Source organism: Lepidothrix coronata, unplaced genomic scaffold (assembly GCF_001604755.1).
Source record: "Lepidothrix coronata isolate B3197 unplaced genomic scaffold, Lepidothrix_coronata-1.0 Scaffold167, whole genome shotgun sequence".
Taxonomy (NCBI): domain Eukaryota; kingdom Metazoa; phylum Chordata; class Aves; order Passeriformes; family Pipridae; genus Lepidothrix; species Lepidothrix coronata.
In genome coordinates, this window is record NW_016690347.1 from 1771057 (window position 1) to 1785396 (window position 14340).

The following is a 14340-nucleotide window of genomic DNA, read 5'->3' on the forward strand; positions in this document are numbered from 1 at the left end:
TATCGAATGAATTAATCAGGGAAGTTTACCTCTTGAAATAAGTATCATCATCATAAGCAAAGGAAAATAGTTTCTACACAGCAATTTGCATGATTTTCAAGGTCACTGAAAACCCTCACAAGAGACTACATATTAAAGGATTCCAAGTATTATATGAAGTGTATTTATTTTTATATGAAGTACTAGTTAAATTCAGCTCTGCAGAAAACAAAAATTGAAACTGATCCCAGGGAAATAGAGAACATAAATACACAAGACTTCAGTTTATTTACACAGGTAACAACCACTTCTTTTCCAGTGAAAGTGATCAGGACAGAGTCACTGAGCCCTCTGCAATTGCACTTGAACCAGGAATGATGGTGATGTTCAGAATTGACAAAACTATGCTCCTAAAGAGACTTGGAAGGTTTCCCTGTTCTTCATACCAATGGCCTGGCAAAAACTTCTCATTTCCAACTGTGACCTGGAAGACGAGCTTACGTTCAGGTGGTAAACGGCTTCTGCCCTTCTCCACAGATGCCACATGTCACTTCCATTGATGGCAAGAGCTGCAGGGAGTGAGTGAAGACAAGATGCACCACACAGCCAAAAACCTGACTTTCACTATCATGCCACATTATTGAAAGCATATGCAAGCTGAACCAGTGGTCAGCACACAAATATTCAGGTTAAAGTCAATCCATTTTCACTTGAATGACCCATGAGGTTACTGGAGGAAAGCTGAGAAACTTTATCTAAGTCAATAATAAACCAGTAAAACAAAAAATCATGGCATACATCTAGCACGTTTCCCCACAGAGACACTCTTCCATAGAGAAAAGATAGTACTATCCATGCTTTTAGAAGTGTGCGTAGCTGCAAAAATCATATTGAAGGTGGAGCAGCGGAAGTAGGAGCTTTTAATCTTATGGGTGTGCCTTTATTGTGGACTTAAATGAAGCACTTTGCTACTGTGTCAAGATAACTGAATAAATTTATTCCAAGCAGGAGGGGCCCCACTTCTGAACCATAAACAAACTCCTACAGTGGTACAAGTGTTCCTTTACTCTTGGTACATCACTGAGTCTTCCTTGTTCACATCCAGAGCTTCCTGTGCTACAGTCAGATGAGTGACTTCGGCACTTGTGCACACTGCAGAACAGCACGGAAGCCCACGGGAAGGTGTTGGAGGACTTCCAACTCTCAATAATTACTTGACGTGCATCTTCGCTCTTCACAGACTGCAGGTCTCAGACTACAGTCCCTAGTAAGTCAAAGACTACTGGAAGTAGCATTATACACCTGTATCAGACAGGTATTGTGTGAAGGGGAAGAAAATCAGATAAAACTGTGCAAGAGCTGCAGGTGACATCACTGAAAGCACCTGCTGCTGGCTCATCCAGAGAGCACTCTCTGCAAGAGCCACCCACAGACACAATCAGCAAGTCCCAGAACAACTCATTTACTTTATTACAGTAAAGGAGAAATGCAGAGCCAAATTTCTACAAGGGTATCTACCTCTTAAATCAAAACATACGTTTCTTGTGGGATTTGAAAGAGAGCTGATTCCCACTGACTTCAAATGATTCAGTCTGTGGGAAATCTTTAAGCCCCATGCTGCATCTAAACTTATCCCAATGGTTATGAATAAAGGCGGACATGATTTGAAAAAGAATTCAACTCTGGCATGCGTTTGTTAGTAGTGATCAGCAGCTCTTCATAACTGAAATACTATATCTGCATGAGTCAAGGCATAAATTTGGTCTCAGAGGAAAAAAGTAATATAAACTAAAAAAGCAGCTTGTGCTTGTGTATCAAGCTCAGCCTGAGGTTCATGTTCTCTTGGAATATAAACAGTTACAAACTTCTTACAGAAACCTACCTATCAGTGATTACCAGAAAATTCCCCAATTGTCAAAACAGATTCCTCTGTCATCTGCCACACACACATGTTCTGCTGTATAACTTCAATGACTGCTACATATGTTTCTAACAAATGCTGTACTTCTGATTATGTCTGTATCACTGAATATAAACTTCCAGAGATGCCATACAGAAGAAGCAGATTGCAGTGGATGTTCAGGGAAAATCTAAAGCAGAGAGCCCACAAAGAAAGATGTGAATCCCAGCAATAACTTCCATTTTATTAACCACAAACTTGCAAAATCCCTGTCATTGTAGAGCTGCTGAGGTTTTTCAGTTCCTTTGGGTTTAGCTTACAAAAACAACTTGCAGATTGTCTATGTACGCAAATACAGCAGTTCGAAATGGACACTGATCCAGAGGCACTGGGAAAAAAGAGGAACAAGTTTTAAATTATCAGCACCATACACTACACTCAAAACTCAGTTTCTCTATACTGAGATGAAAAAAAAACAAAAAAAAAACAAAAATCCTGCCATAAAACTGAAACTTTCACTTGCTTAACTTCATTTTTCTAAAGATCATAACAGAGGGGGAAATTTAATGAGGATAATGGTGCTAAATGGTGTACTTAAGGCCTATTCTACTTTTCATTTGAATCTTTGGGCTCTAACGCAATTTTTTCAGTCTGTTGTCCCTTGCTACATTTACAACTTTTTGTACTGTGCTTCTTTACTTTGGAAAGCTACTAAAAAGAGAAGTCAAATTATTATCATGACTGCAGCAGATCCAGAAGCCACTTCTTTATGACACATCCTGTTCAGAGCTACAGAAATGCAAACTGCAGAAAAATCAGTCACAGGCTTTCTTCTGCATTACTCAAAAAGCATTAATTTAGCTCCATTCCGCATTTTCTCCAGTGGGGAATACACTTAGATGATTTCTGCTCATACAGATGCCTCATGAGTTTTATATCTTTACTGTACTTTAAGAGACTCTAATAATTTCATAACCTGCATTTCTCCCACCCCTTCAACTACCATGCAGTATTCAAAACTAGCTCTATCGCCCTGATGCATTTAACAGGGAAAGTAGCATTTAAAAAGTCTGTAACTTTTAATAATCCAACAAAAGCCTGGATGCAAGATTTGTCTAGCCAGGTGTCTCACTGATATCACTGAGGGATTGAGTAAATAAACACTGCAAGAGCACACCCTTAATATTATCTACATTACAGACATGGCTGGAAATTCACACTAGTACCAGGCTTCTGTGCCCAGGGCACCCATGCTAGATGCTATGCAAGCATCTCAGCTGTGGGAGAGGCCCAAGGGAGCTTTTGCTGTACAGCAGAGTTACAAACTGCTATGACAGGCTGGTGACAAAGCCTGAAAGAGAACCCAGGTCTCTCAGCCCACATACATGGAGGTCATGTATAGAATGGGTGCATTTACTATGCTCCTCCTACTTCAGAGAGAACTGATGGAATACTAGTTTTCCAGTCAACTACTGACAGGTAGCCCGATGGAAGTTATGCAACACAGTGCCAATATTGGAATCTGGTTATAAATATTTACAGCTGGTCCAGCAATGGAGTATTTGTAAATACATTGTTTCGAATCTCATGATTTCTTCATAAATTCAGTAGTTCTCCACTAGCACTATAAACACACAAAAGAAACTTTACATCAGGACTACAGATTTTTTTCCCGAATTCTCATCATTTTTGTTGTAGAGGTAGATCACATTCAGGTGCTTCAGAATTAAACACTGTTTTGTGTTGAAGATGTGCCACGCATTTGGTTTAGGTTTCTAATGCTGCCTTCTAAGAGTCTGGAATCAATATCAGGAGTCAAAAGGAGCTTTATAACCCACTCCATTTAAACATTACAATATGTCCTATGCATTCAGACACAAAGAGTCTGTATTCATAGTACTTTGCATGCCTGACATGATAATAGTCATACTCTTAAGACAGACATCAACTCTATTCCGCATACCATTGTTAAATTACTTGGCATTTCTTGCTCCAACTCATCACTTGCATCATAGTGCTGCTGAAATACAAGTTATTTCAACATGAGTTCCATGGACGGTGGGACTAAAACTTCTTATTTTTTTACTAGTTGCCCTTGACTCTGAAATTGGACAAGAATAATGCATCAGGATAGTTTCTCCTGCTATGTTAATGAGAACTATCATTTGGAACAGGGAGTCTCCAGTACAATGCTATAGAAACAGTAGGATAGATACAGCAGCACCTGGGGAATGGGGAGGTATCAAAAAAAGTAAAATAAGCGATGAATGTAAGTGCTGCATAATCACAGAAAGCATGTGCAGTATTTCAAGTGTCTGACAAAACTCTGTCAGTGAAATTAAAAAATAATAGTCAGGAAGCACAGAGAAAAAAGTAGTGAAAAAACACAGAATCATTCTGAGACAATGTGCAATAGAATAAAGCTTTGATTACTCTCTCTCTGATGGTGATTTTTTGCTCCTACAAACCACTAATATGCATGCTGCTTTTTACCAAGGAAACATTTAAGTCAACTTCTAGAATGAAGAATGTAGCATATTTAGAGGAAAAACAGGAAGAAGTTGCAAGACTGTAGCTGAGCCCTGGTACTGCTTTACATTTCTGCGTGCCTGTAAATGCTTATGAATGCATAATCTACAAATGTTCTGTAGAATCTACAGAAACAATTTAGGTGTAGAACATATTTGAAGCAAAGTTCACTTTCAGACAAGTGACTGTATTGATTCTCTGAACTCTTTGTCATTTTGTACACCAAGAGTCTCCCCAAGCACGTTGCACAACATGATTCTAAACCCAACAAGCCAACACTGACAATTTCTAGCCCAAGCTGGCATGAATTCTAAAAGCAATGATGCTGAATTCCAGGAGCAAAGACAAGATACTAAACCTATTTTATTATCTCATATTTGATGAATTCTATTTTAAACAATCATTGCTGTTCTAGGGAATTATCTCAACAGCCCCACGCAACAGTGCTAGGAGAAAATACTATCAAAAGGGCCATTGATTCGTGAAACTTGAGTATATGCCTATGAAGCTTATGAAAAGGAAATTTCCCATTATAAGACAACATTAAAGTTACCAGGACAGTTTTGTATGTCAAGCTGTTTAGCTTGAAAACCAGCCTAAAACAAGTGACTGCATAGATTAGAAAACCCATATCCTCCTCAGTCACTGTGTGAACTTTATCTTCCACCAGTCCCCCTGAGATTGCATAGAAATTGTCAGAATGCCCAATTCTGTGCTTCTAACAAATTCCCATACAAAACCCTGCCTAATTCTAAACACATGTGTAAAGAAATTACCTTGACTTAGAGCACCTCCCTACCACGAAGAACTGACCCAGATTATTGACTCGTGACTTTTTTTCCTCTTATGGTACTTTGGCCTATTTTGTTTTTCCTCAAACACTCTGTTCAGCCAGTCCTTGATGCATTTGTGTAATACAAAGTGATGTATTACACGTAAAGATCTGTGCAGAAAGACAATATTCTAATTTCAATTGCCTAAAAAAGATAAGGAGGACCCCCTCCCCCCCCAAAAAAGAATGCTTACCTAAGCATGCTTACCTTAGTACTCTATGCTTACTCATGGCTGTTTACAAAAGGAACTGAACAATTAAAGTAAAATCAACAGGATATGAAGATGTGGTCATTGTGATGTAGAGAAATTACCATTTAATTACAAATATCAATGGTTACAGTAACTTTTAAAACAGCACGATTATCTACTGCACTGTAGAATGGTGTGTCTGCTACATTTTGGCATGGCTCTAATTGCCCAACTCTTAAAATATTCCTGAAGTGTTTAGAAACTAAGTTGAATTTAAGAAATACCTGCAATTCACCTGCAGCACCACAAAATAATTGAATAGAAAAAAAAAAAGAAAAAAGAAAACCTCTTTTCCTTTACAGAGGAAAAGAACCCTTAAGACAGCTGATCAAACCCAGACACATCAAGTTTTACAAGATATCGAACCACCTTTTCCTATTCTCACCTTAGTTTCTCTTTAAGTGGAGGAAAAAGCTACAAATGTTGAAATCTGTTTTTGTCAGACCCTTCTCCACCAGTTTCCAGGGCTTATTTGACACTTGCTTCTCAAAATATTTTTTAATTTTTTGCTGAAATTAACTGGTGATCGATATTTTAATATTTGGTGGTTGAATGGTTCAATTATACATAACTGACACCTACTCACTAATATGGACTGCTAATTATGCCTCAGCATTTAAGGGCCACAGTTGAATGAGGCTGGCGAAAGGAGATTATTAGCTGGCTAATCTACATTTAGAGCAGATGATATTTTCATCTAAGATATTATACTTAATACCCCTTGAGGTTCTCTTTGAAGCAGTGAAAGGTATGAAGCAAACCTACAACAGAAATGACCAAGAGTTCAGACTATGTTATACAAAGCAAAAATAAGACAATAAAAAGGGAAGCCTTAATGATGGACAGGTATGCTACACTGTAGCCTTGCCCCCCCATCACAGGTGATTTACATGCATTATAAGAGTTAAGAGGTTTAATGTTTTATTTCATCCAAATACAGTTAATAAGCTTGATTTTCCAAAACTTCACAAAATCACATCATTTCTTACTCTTGTAGTTTAGCTGGCCTTTACAATGAGTCCAGGAAGACTTGATACCTTGAATATATATGATCACTTAACTATCACTTAATTTGAAAGCACTTTCACTGCTAAATTCTTATTTGACATGCAGTCATACTGTGCTATTTTCATACCCTATTTTTTTAAATAATGTAGTGTGCAGACATTCTCTATGATATAACTAATGTCACCTTTGATCACTGAAAGCACACAGCATGAGAGAACAAGAAGGGCGGTAAAGAAGGAGTTTAGGTCACCTACAAATGCTCTGTCCCACCACCCTATTAAAGCAATCAAAAAGAAATATCTGTGCAATAGTTACATCCTCCATGACCATTTTGGTTTTGTTCCCCATTTGCGTTGTTCCCCATTTGCATTCTTCTTCTACGAGGCTTTAATGCTCTTTAACACTGTTCCTAAACTGAGAGACATTTTTTTTTCACTATTTTAAAGTTTCTGAAGAACAACTAATTCTTAAAAACAGAGAGAGTGTAGAAAGTGCAACAGGAATAAAGAAACAGTATGAAAATTCATGATTCCTCTAGACCTAGGATCAGTAGCATAATACAGTTTTGGGATTACAGCTGGTTTATGACTGGTCAGTTCAGACAGTACAGAGTATATGTTGAGCAGACAGAGACTTCTACATCGAGCTCTCTTCAGTCCAGGAGCTTAATGTGATCAACTCTCCTAGTTCTTTACACGTTTATGGACTTGACTACTAAAGCAGAACGGCAAAGTATTTTTTCTCATTTGAAACTCTTGCATTAAAGTCCCCCAGCCAAACAATACGAAGCAAAGTAAATTTTCACATTTACAGTTGGCTGAAAAACCATTGAAATAAGCAAATTATATTACATAAGTGTGCAGATATGTAGCGTTATATGCCAGACGCCTACTGCCAAAATTGAAAGGGGCCCACTCCAAGTCAAATCTCTCATTACAAGAAAAGCCTCCATGAATTACTGAGACCCCACCTATTGCAAAGCTCAGAGTCTAGAAATTAACCAGTGTAAGAGTAACAAAAACATCATGGGTAATTCAACCTTGTGAGCCCCACTATGAGACAGCTTCCACAACAGAACCAAAAGAGACTCTCAGATTCCACCTGCCCTGGAATGAAGAGATGTCAGGGTGCTTGAAATCTCTCGGAGCTATATGCAGAAAATACAGGATCTATAATGAAACTCTACAGCCTTCCTATTTCCACCTGCGACGACACTTCCTCTGACTTCTGAGAATTGTTACCTCTAAGGACACAGCTCTGCACGAGGCAAAGGGAATATGCTGTGAATGCATGCTTCAGAATCACCCACCTCACTGAACTCACTGAAAGCAGCAGTCCATGAGGCAAAGCTTGCAGAGTTTCAAAGAGATGACAGGTATAATTGCGTCTGTGCCAAAGAGTCTTAGGTTGGAACTGCTTATAATACTGCCAGGAGATTTTTGTTGGTTTGGGGATTGTTTATTGGGTTTTTTCCTTCTCTTCACCCCTCCCCAGGAGAGGAGGAAACTACAATATCTGACAAAACCTATGCTTATTTTTAGCATATGTTTCATATACACCAAAGCCACATCACACAATAAGCTTAAAATTGTAGGTCAGGTCAATTTCCTGTTTCTGATTTTTTTAAAGCAAAAAAAATGTTAATTTAGTACTGTAATTTTAGTTGTATGAAGTCTTTGTATCTGTCAAAAAAATAAAAAGATAGTGGAATATTTTTGTTGTTATTTTTACAAATGGAGCCATAAGACAGAAGTTCAAGCCACCACAGTGGTTTCAAATTAAGGTGTTCTACTGCCGTGAAATGGGCAAACTGGGTCGAGGGGATGCAGCTCTGGGTACTCTTGCCAACTAACTAGATTGGTGTGTGCAGCTCTTTGTTCAAGCACATCCATCACAAATGTTTTATGAAACCAATATCAAAAGCACAAACTTCCAAGCACAAACACACAGATACTGTCAGCCCCAAGAAATTGTCCAGCTACACGTCTGGTGCTAAATCTACGTTTCAAAGCTCCCGTGGCCTCGCAGCTCCTGCCTTTCTCAGCCAGAACTCATCGTATTAGCACAAACTTGCATCCCTGCACTGTGTTAGGAGACCGGGAGAAAACAGCCAGGTCACGTTTAACCCGCTGGTAGCATCCACGAGCGCTGATTCACAGTACGCTTGCTGACAGAGAGTTTCTTCTCCAAAACACATTAGCGCGGGGGACAAGAGCGGGCTCTGGCGCACCCCCTGCCTCTCCACGGACCCGCCGTGGCCACCCGCGGGCTGTCACTGCAGCCGGGGCCGCGGGGGCAACGCGGGGCGCAGTCCCCGGAGGACTCGGCGGCCGGGGTTACTCGCGCGTCCCCGCGGTGACCCCGGGCCGGGCCGGGGGGGTGAGCGCGGGCCGAGCCGGTCCCGCGGCGGCGATGACCAGCCCCGGGCGGGCGGGCGCTCTCACCTGCGTTGTAGAAGCGGTCCAGCACGGCGGTCTCGCCGAAGTCCAGCTTGCCGAAGTGCAGGGTCTCCAGCGCGGCCCCCACCGCCTCGCACGCCTCCCGCAGGCTCTGCAGGGCGCCACTCTCCGCCGCCAGAAGCGGCCCCTGGCTCGCCTCGTTGATCACGTAGGTGACCGCGGTCCGCCGGCCGCCACCCTTGGCCCGCGCCGCGGTGCTCGGGCAGGCGGCGGCGGCGCCGTCCTCAGTCCAGAGAGAGGCGGGCGGCGGCGCGGCCAAGTCGGGCAGGAGGCTGCGGGCGTCGGCCCCAGGCGCTCGCCTGCCGAGCGCCTCCTCGCACGGGGTCCCGCCGCCGGGCGGGCCGGGCACCGGCAGGCTGACGATCCCCTCGCTGCTGTCGCTCATCCCGGCGGCGTAGGAGCAGCCCCGGGCTCTGCTGCGCTGGCCGGCGTTAGGCGGATGCCATACTGCGCCGCCCGCCCCGGAGCGGTCCCGCCGAGCTGCTGGAGGGGAGAGGCGGCCGGACTGAAGCGAGGGGCTCCCACTCGGGCGCTAGCGAAGGCTGCCGCAGACGGGGAGACGAGCACAGCCTCCCTCCGTGCCCGCCGCCGGCACCATGACGCGCCGCTCCCTTCTCCCCCGCACCTGCAGGGACTACCCGGCGCGCCGACCCCCGGCAGCCCGGCCTCCTGCTCCTGCCGCCCCCAGCAGCTCGCTCTTTCCCCGGCCTCTCCACTTCCCGGGCAAAATTCCTCGGCCACGGCAGAAACCACTTGTGAGATCGCTCTCCGCCGCCCCGGCTTTAGCCGAGCGACAGCTGGGGAGCCACTGGCAGCGCGGGCTGGGGCGGCTCCAGCGCCTGGCACCTCCTCCGGCCCCGCCTCCGGGCAGAAATAACCGTTTCCCGCCCACCCTCAGCGTTCCGGCCGCGTTCTGAGTGGGAGCTCCTGGGTGGGGATCCACGCCGTGTCCTTACAGCGCTTTTTAGGCGGAAAGGGCGCCGCTCCCCACGGGAAGTTCCGGACTAGCCTTCCCTGCTTCTCGGGTTGCTCCGGGAGAGGACGGCGGTACCGGCTCTTGCAGAGGGCCGAGGGCGCCCCTTCCCTGCCGCTTCGCGGAGCTTTGCTTTTTTACTATCCTTCCTCCTAACACGAGCCCACGGTTGTGCTTCAAACCTGGGGGTTCAGGCTGCGCCTCCTCGCCGCTGAAACAATGCGTGCCCTGACTCGCACTACAGTCTTCTGAGGTGCTTCGGGTTCATCTAAAGGAGCCTGTGTTTGCACGAAGCCGGGTCCTGGTCCTGCTAAATGGGTTTTTATCACTTACTGCACACACATGTTTTAACTATCTCGTCAGGAGTAAACGCTTTGGGTGTTTGCACTGAGTTGAGAGTAGTGTCATGATTTAGTAATCGTTACCCCTTGTCTTCCACAATTAATCTCTCTCTCACTGTGTTCCCAAAAGACTTCGAGTTCACTGAAGGGTTTATGGCTGTTTCCAGCAGGATCACTGCTGCACCTGGAAACTGTAAAACTACCCCTGTATGTTGATTAAATATGCCAGTTTCTTGCATTCACGTGCAATTTATCTGTCAAGAATACTTGAAAGCTTGGTAATCACCAAAAATATTACTTCACAAAAAGCCAAACTAGTAGGAATAACTAGCATATAGCCAAAAGCTGTACTAACTTTGTATGGTAGGGCATCCAGCTGAGGAAAAGATCCCTTGAGATTTGAAATAATAAATCATATGAAAAAACACCCCAAAATTTCAGATTATTTGCAGGCTAAGAGTGAATCTCTGGGGAATTCAAAATGGATGTGAAAAGGAAATGATGTTGAGACTTCTGTAGTCTGTTTTTGAAGAGAAATACTGTAAAATTTCATGATTTCTTAAATATCTTTTTTTTACGAGCTCCTATTAAACAGATACAAGAAAAAAGGAAAAATAGTACTTGCATATTTTTAGTCATGTTTATATGTCATATCAATAGGTCCCATCCTGTTAAAATTGATCTTGTTAAGACTAATCAACTTGTTGGCATGAAGCCTTGGTCTGTATCATATTGTTCATTACTTAAGGTAGACAGAGGGTCAGTTCTGGAATAATTAGAAAAATAAGTCACTGCAGTACCTTCAGTAGCTCTGTTTGCTTCTGTGTTGAGCAGTCCCCTTTTTCGACAAGATATGCCTGGCATTTTCTTCTGCTGATAAGAAATGGATAAATGGGGCGGGAAGATGACGAGCAAACTAAAGACTAATTCACAGGGAAAAGTTAATATTTGCTCATCTTCCAGACACAGTAGGTTATTGTTTCTTGCTACAATCTGAATGGCAAACAGTGTTTTTCTAAATTTTGGCGTTTTCCACGAAATGCAGAATTGGTGTTAATCCATGCAGCATTGCAATTACATCACCTTACAGGAAGCAAGAACAATATGTCTCTGTTGTTCTCGAGAACAGCCCGTGTTTGTCAAGTGCAGAAGGAAGTTATGGACTGAAAGGAGACGGAAGAAGCATGCTATTCCACTTAGCATTACTGACTTGTGACGCTTGCTTCATTATTAGCACCGTGTCTACTCCAAATTTAAGTTAGTTTTTCTGCTGATTTGGCTGGGAGTGAGGTTGGGTGCTAAACTGGGAAAGAAATCAAAATGCTGTTGAATAACAAACACAAATTGCTGATGCTTTTGTAAAGTGAAAACATATCTTTTAATCTGTTAGCTCTCTGAAGTGAATGATCATTTAGGAGCTCTTCTGTTTTCATGTTTGATTAGGAGATAATTCCAAGGATTTTTTAAAAACCAAAATAACACTCCATTTGTTATCAGAAGTACTCTTACCTTGTTCCCTTGTTTCTCAAGAGTTGTAGAATTAACATCTTTAGCACCACTTTGCATATAATCACTATTCAGTGTTGTCCTGCTCCAGCTCTGGTTTTTTCAGAGATGAAACAGACAAAAACATGTAACAAGCAGTCAGCTGTAGACTTGTTGAAATAATGACCCTTTCTTCGTTATGCATTTCTACAGCTATAAATCACTGGCCTCTAGTTTTAACCATAACTTTAACATCGAAGAGTTTACCAACGTTAATAGTTGCAAATGTAAATGCAATTTTTGATGACTGACAAACAGCACATGACAGATGCCACAGGCTTGATTTAGCTGCTCCAACTGGTGTAAACAAGATCCAAGACCAAAAAGGGTAGTTCAAATGTATCCTGATTTATAGAGATTAAATTTAAAACATATGTACATTTAACATAGCTCTGTCCAAACTATATTTTTTCATGTATTATGGCCATCAGTGTCTAGTAGAGGGAGAAAAATTACTGTAGAATAACCTGCATTTTGAATTTTGTTTATGGTAATGTCGATGGAATTGATAGAATGGACTGAAATATATCACTACAGATACTGGGTTTAAAGTGGATGTTAAATTTCATTCATACTTCAAGGTCCTCTTATTTAACTACAGGATAATATATAGGAATGAGAGATTGGAGATACACTGTAAGCTCTTCACTGATAAGCAGGACAAAGAAGTTTGCAGGAGTCCAGCATGCTTCAATTACAGTGTAAGAAAAAAAATAATTTAAAGAAATTTGCAGATACAAAAATGTGAGATATTAAACGTACATAATGCAATTTTTGTAAGTTTTAGGCCAGTACTCTCACAAGCAGTAGAAACAATTAAACTGACATAAAAAGAACTTGTTTCTAAAAAAGGTCTTAAAAAGTCATACTAAATATATCACTGTAGACAATGAGAAGTAGCTTTTAAGTTCAATAGGGAGAAGGTAATATTTTGCCAATCTTTAAAAAAAGGTAAATTTACAATTACACTGAACATTTAAAGCGATATTTACGTACAAAGGGGCAGATAGATAGAGGCTGGTGGCCATTGTGTAGGGATGCAGCTAATCATGGAACAGTAATAATGTGAGGAATCTGCTTACCAAATTATGGCCTGGTGCACATAGACAGCAGCCACCAAAACCTGACTGAGCAAGGTGGATACATCAGCAGGGATGGATATTTCACTAGTCAGGACCATCCTTGAAGCCCTTTTCCTGTGAGCATGGTGAAGAACGTGTGCTGTTCTTGCTTCATACTCTTTTCCATTTCTTTCTAAATCACCTTGTCTAAATCTTCCTTTGCACCAGTGTCTTTCCCTTTCCCTTCTCTTGCTTCTTTTGTTGTTTTTTAGACTTCCAGAAAAGGCTCTGTGCTAACTGCCTCTTTCTTCCAAATGCCACAACCCTTACTTTCCCCATATGCGGGGAGCCTTTTCCTTTTCATTCATTCCTGCAACCCCCTTGCTCACTTTCATTTGCTTATTTTCCCTGTTGCCAGTTTTGCAATCCTATAATGAACCTTAATGCTTTTCTTAAAGCTTTATGACGCTATGGGAATTTCAGCTGGGAACACCTCTATGTTTCTATTACTCAATATGAGCAATCACTTGCAGAAGAAAATCTTGATGGCATGGAGCCTAATGAATGGTTCAATAGCTAAAAGACAAGAAAAAATTTTACTCAGTAAACCCAGCCCCTGGGTATCTTCAGTGTTGTAAGCTACTTGTCCTGGCATGTGAAGGAATGGCTCACATTCTACTTTCTCTGGTAGAAAAGCTCTTTTTATAAGTTCTTTAAACATCTGGACCCAAGCCTACCTGATTACTGTTTCTGATGACCAGCAAGGGTTTTGGAAGGATTGGCATATACAGCGGTCATGGTTACCAGCTCAGCTCACACCTAAGCTAGCTGTCAGATAGCAAGCTGATGAAATGATGAAATGTTTGTAACAGAACAGAACTCTTGGGACTGAAAGGGTGAAAATGCTGCTGTAAGCATCTCAACCACCTATTCTAAGGTTTAGGAGGGGTAGCACTCCGAGCTGAGTGTAGAGAAATGACAGCTGCATAAATACAGCCTAAAAGTTACATACTAAGCAACTTTTTTTAATTGAAATTATGTTGGGTTAGGAAAACAATAATTTCAGTGTAGTTGGGGATTTTTTTCGTGCAACTGAGGAGACTGGTTTTTTTGCATGGAACATGGCTGCCATCTACTGCTGTACATAGGATTTGTCTGTTTGGAAGAATCCATGTGGATTCTTCCCCTGTACTAGGCACTGTTAAGGCCACACCTCGCCAGTGAGTCCTGTGTCCAGTGAGTTCTGTGCCCCTCAATTCAGCAAGGACACTAAGGTGCTGGAGCAATTCCAGAGAAGGGCAGTAAAGCTGATGAAGGGACATAAAGCTGGTGAAGGGACTGGAGCCAAGTCTTATGAGGAGCAGCTGAGGGAGCTGGGTTTGTTCAGCCTGGAGAACAGGAGGCTCAGGGGAAACAAACCCAGCTCCCTCAGCTGCTCCTCATAAGACTTGGCTCCAGTCCC

At 42.3% G+C, this 14340-nt stretch overlaps 1 protein-coding gene across 1 annotated transcript in view; it reads right to left on the reverse strand.

Annotated features, from left to right (window-relative positions):
- MAP3K5 (mitogen-activated protein kinase kinase kinase 5) overlaps positions 1–9343 on the reverse strand; it is a 103834-nt gene extending 94491 nt beyond the window's left edge. Inside the window, exon 1 of the mRNA XM_017829711.1 lies at positions 8944–9343. Coding sequence (XP_017685200.1) covers positions 8944–9343 — 400 coding nt within the window. The remainder of the gene's footprint in view (positions 1–8943) is intronic.
- Between the last annotated feature and the right edge of the window lie 4997 nt (positions 9344–14340).